This window comes from Lagenorhynchus albirostris, chromosome 2 (assembly GCF_949774975.1).
Source record: "Lagenorhynchus albirostris chromosome 2, mLagAlb1.1, whole genome shotgun sequence".
Lineage (NCBI taxonomy): Eukaryota > Metazoa > Chordata > Mammalia > Artiodactyla > Delphinidae > Lagenorhynchus > Lagenorhynchus albirostris.
This window is the reverse complement of record NC_083096.1, coordinates 12,069,316-12,073,930: the sequence shown is the minus strand read 5'-3', so window position 1 is coordinate 12,073,930 and position 4,615 is coordinate 12,069,316. Positions and strand designations below refer to the sequence as shown.

General features: G+C 37.2%; 1 protein-coding gene across 1 annotated transcript; it reads left to right on the top strand.

The window, feature by feature from the left end:
* The first annotated feature begins 1,337 nt into the window (after window positions 1–1,337).
* On the top strand, window positions 1,338–2,144 carry LOC132515676 (small ribosomal subunit protein uS15m-like). Its single transcript, XM_060142036.1, has one exon. It carries the CDS (start codon window positions 1,365–1,367, stop codon window positions 2,142–2,144), a length of 780 nt encoding a protein of 259 aa, XP_059998019.1. The 5' UTR covers window positions 1,338–1,364.
* The last annotated feature ends 2,471 nt before the right edge of the window (window positions 2,145–4,615 follow it).

The following is a 4,615-nucleotide window of genomic DNA, read 5'->3' as shown; positions in this document are numbered from 1 at the left end:
GAAATAATTTTTTTCACCTTCCAAAATATGTTCTGAAAGTTCTTTATTTATGTTTTGTAGAGAAGTGATATCAGAAAAATGTAACTCCAAAGACAAAAAAGTGAGCTAATAAATATGTCCTTAGTGTGAATATCTGTGACTAGGTTAAAATAAATCCAGCAATAATTTATACATAAAATTCCATATATAGGTCATTTTGAGATAAGATAATTACCATAATAAAAATGTTTTGATACAAAACAATCTAATGATTTGAGTATGTATTCTGAATTCTATTCATACAATTTAATTCATGCAAACTAAAGGTAAATTGTTTAAATCAAAAGAAAAATAATTTAGAAATAGAGATTATTTTGAAAATCAAATGAGTCAGCACAGGGTGATAAATTATGTGTGATCTGTAGTTATAGAAAGTAAACACAAATAATACACAAAATGACCTTTATTGTCTAGTTTTAATAACTTCTTTGAAGAAATCATAATCAGAGGACTTCTAAAAGTATCAATCAATTGTATACATATAATTTAATAAGAAATATGAATACATGTGCACTCATATATCAAAAGGTTTGAAATTCGGTTCTTTAATTCAAGCAAGTAGGAAAAATGTGATCACAGAATTATGATATAATTAGAATAATTGAATTACTTTGCTAGCTTAAAATAAGAGCTCTACAAATGTTGAGTATTTGATTTAAAGTCAATTCTTTATGGAAAGAAAACCCTGTTCTAACAGCTTATATGTTGAATAACAAAGGAAACATCTTCAATTTAGGTTTCTAAATTGGTTTTTACAGTTCTTCACTAAAATATTTAATTGAAACACTTTAACACTTTGCATGTATAAAGATGCACAAAACGTCAAATAAAATGACCATAAGCCTGCCTTGTTGTGCCTGTCCACGGCCTCTATCTCCACCAAATACAACTTTATTAATGAGACCACTAGCTGAGGCAGGAAAATATCAAGCCTCACATACTGTATCTTCCTGTTCACAGGTTTTTTTTTTTAGTTTCTTCAGCAGTGAGAAATTAAGGAAAACAATCACAGAGGAAACAAACCTCATCTCAAATATACTTTTCTAAATGCCCTAAAACCTTAGCTTCAACCCTGTAATTTTGCAACTTCAATTTCCTTAATAATATAAGGGTAAAGTAAAACAAGCAAGCAAGCAAAAACATAGCTGCAAACTATTTTACATTCTTTTAATGGAGATAAGGGGTCTCTTTCCTGCTCTTGAATCTGAGCAGGATTGCTACTGCTTTGATCAAAAAAAGATGGTGTTTTAAGTTCCAACTGTTCTCAACACTCCACTTATTCTTCTGATTAAGTGGAGCGGGTCCCTCGGGGGTCAGAAGCCACCATGCTGAGGGCGGCGTGGAGGGCGCTGAGTTCGATTCGGACCCAGGCAGTGACTCAGGCCCCAGTCCTCGGGCTGCCGGGTGGAGGGTGCGCCAAGCTTCTCTCCATCCAGCGGGACCTTCCCTCAAGTCCTGGAGGTCTTATCCTCCGGGCCGCCCGCAGATATGCCACCCAGACACCAGTCCAGCCCAGCCATGAAGATGACCTGTCCCCGTCTATGCTGCTCAAGGACTACCAGGACATCCCTGGAATTGAGAAGGTTGATGATGTCGTGAAAAAACTCTTATCTTTGGAAATGGCCAACCAGAAAGAGAAGCTAAAAATCAAGAAAGAGCAGTTGATGAACAAGGTCGTGGAAAAGCCTAAGGACACCAGCTCCCTGGAGGCTCGAATTGTTGCGTTGACTGTCAAGATCCGCAGTTGTGAAGAACACATGAAGAAACATCGAAAGGACAAAGCCCACAAGCGCTATCTGATGATGAGCATTGACCAGAGGAAAAAGATGCTCAAAAACCTCCGCAAGACCAACTATACTGTCTTTGAGAAGACATGCAGGGAGCTGGGGATTGAGTACACCTTTCCCCCTCTGTACTACCGAAAAACCCACCGCCGCTGGGTGACCAAAAATGCTCTGTGCATTCGGGTTTTCCAAGAGGCTCAAAAGCTGGAGAAGCAAAACAGGGCCTTAAAAGCTGCAGCTGCAGCAGTCCAGAAACAAGTCCAGAAGAACCCAGAGAGCCCTTCCAAAACTGGACCAGAGGCAATCAAAGAAAACCAATAAATGTTAAAATTAAAAAAAAAAAAAAAGGGATATCTTCTGCTTTGCCTCATAGCCATGTATTTGGTAATAAGAATAGCAACTAAATTTTTTATACTGAATATCAATTTCTCAAATAGATAAATAGGTAAATGTATGAGGATTGTAGATGGGGCCCCTTATAAGAAAGCTTTTGCCTTCTTAAAAATTGGAAGACGTATATTTGCAATATATATGACTCTTACAAAAAATTCAAATGACTATATTAACTTTCAGTCAGAAGGAATGCTTATTATAATACTACATTCTTTTAATAAATGTTATTAAAAGACATATAAAAGATATAAAATGTTATTAAAATGAATTTAAAAATCTATAATATTTAAAATGATGCTCTTTACAAAAATATTCATGAATTAAGTAAGATGCATTGTTCTATATTTTGTTCAAAGTAATTTTATTTAAATATAGGAATTAAAAAGTGTATACCTCTGGCTTTGATTTTATTTCACTAGGTGTCAGGAGCTCAGCTGAGCTGGGTGACAGGGGAGCTGCCAGGTATCAGGGTAGCCAGTTAAGGCAACAAGGCAGAAATGAAAGAGTTAAGACTTTAATCACTTACTACAATGAAATAAGAGAAAGGCTCACGACTCCATTGCATTTTACCCCATGAAATGGAGTATGGAGCCAGGTAGGTCAATGCTTTTCACCCCACTTTGGAGGGGGCCCCAAACAAAAGACTCCAGCAGTTTTATGAACCCTGAGTTGGGGGTAGGGGTGAGGATGGGGGTGTGGCACAACCTAGGGAGGTCCAGGCATGGGAAAGTAGTGAGTATTGAATCAGAGTTGGGGAAAAGTTATCTTCAAGGTTTTCCCTTCCCTCCCCATATGGAGGCCTGTCTCTGCCCAAGGCCTTAGCTAGAGACCCAGGAATGAATGAGAGGAGGTTAGGAATTTAAATACACAAAGAGCAGATCCACCAGAATGCGTGAAGGGACTTCCCTGGTAGGTGTGCAGCCAGATGGAAATATACAGTTGTATCATTCTTTTGTTTTTAATTAATTTTTATTGGAGTATAGTTGATTTACAATGTTGTGTTTCTGCTGTGCAATGAATAGTTATATGTGTATATATATATATATATCCAAAAAATATATATATATATCCAACATATATATATGTTATATATATATATCCACTCTTTTTTAGATTCTTTTCCCATATAGGCCATTACAGAGTATTGAGTAGAGTTCCCTGTGCTATACAGTAGATTCTTATTAGTTATCTATTTTATATATAGTAGTGTGTATATTGTCAATCCCAGTCTCCCAATTTATCCCTCCTCCACTTTCCTCCTTGGCAACCATAAGTTTGTGACTGTATTTCTACAATTGTATCATTCCTAATATTGACAATCAACTAACAGTTATTGAGCAAATGCTATTACTGTTTCAGAAATATTATTTCCTGTTGTTACTTAATTGAGTCCTCATGAAACCATGCAAGTTTGGTCATATATCAGCCCAAATCTTGAGACTATTAAAGGGCAGCTCAGAATTGTCAAGACACTCGCCCTAGGTTACACACTACTCAAGGGCTGAAACCACTTTTATCTCATTTCTGTTCTATTCAGTAATGTTTTATCACTGCATATCTGCTTAGGGCACAAAACACTCCAAATGATAGATAATCCATGACAATGTAAATAGCTACTGTGTACATATTTCTCTCACTTTTTTGCAGTTTTTTTTTTCTAGTGTCCAGAGACCTCTTTTGAACTGATAGGAAATAGCAGGCATACAATTCAGAGGGATAAACTTTGTCATGATAAGAAAATGATGTATCTGAGATTTTATTGTTGATACTGGTTCAGCATTTTCTTCTTCAAATTTTTTTTTTAATAATTATTTATTTATTTATTTTTGTCTGTGTTGGGGCTTCGTTTCTGTGCGAGGACTTTCTCCAGTTGCGGCAAGCAGGGGCCACTCTTCATCGCGGTGTGCGGGCCTCTCACTATCGCGGCCTCTCTTGTTGCGGAGCACAGGCTCCAGACGCGCAGGCTCAGTAGTTGTGGCTCACGAGCCTAGTTGCTCCGTGGCATGTGGGACCTTCACAGACCAGGGCTCGAACCCTTGTCCCCTGCATTGGCAGGCAGATTCTCAACCACTGCGCCAACAGGGAAGCCCTTCTTCTTCAATTTTAATATAGGTTTTTGGTTGAGCTTAGAACATTTATTTCCATTACATGAAAATAACTCTCTCCTGTAGTTAAATACATTTTGGAATTGCATTTATTATTAGGGGATAGGATTCTAAAAAAGACAAGGGTGGCCCTTTAGGTGTTTAGATACCTGGTGACATTATCGTGTATGTTTTCTTTCTTATATCTTTGTGTTGATGAAAGTAGGAGCTGGGTGTAGAAAAAATGAGCAATATGCTGCTTGTGTTCTGAAGCTGCTTAACATGTAGAGGCATAAATAAACAAGTATTTAAGCA

What these genes read in the sequence shown, in the direction of transcription:
- LOC132515676 (XM_060142036.1), top strand. Translation starts at nt 1,365, where the DNA reads ATGCTGAGGGCGGCGTGGAGGGCGCTGAGTTCGATTCGGACCCAGGCA.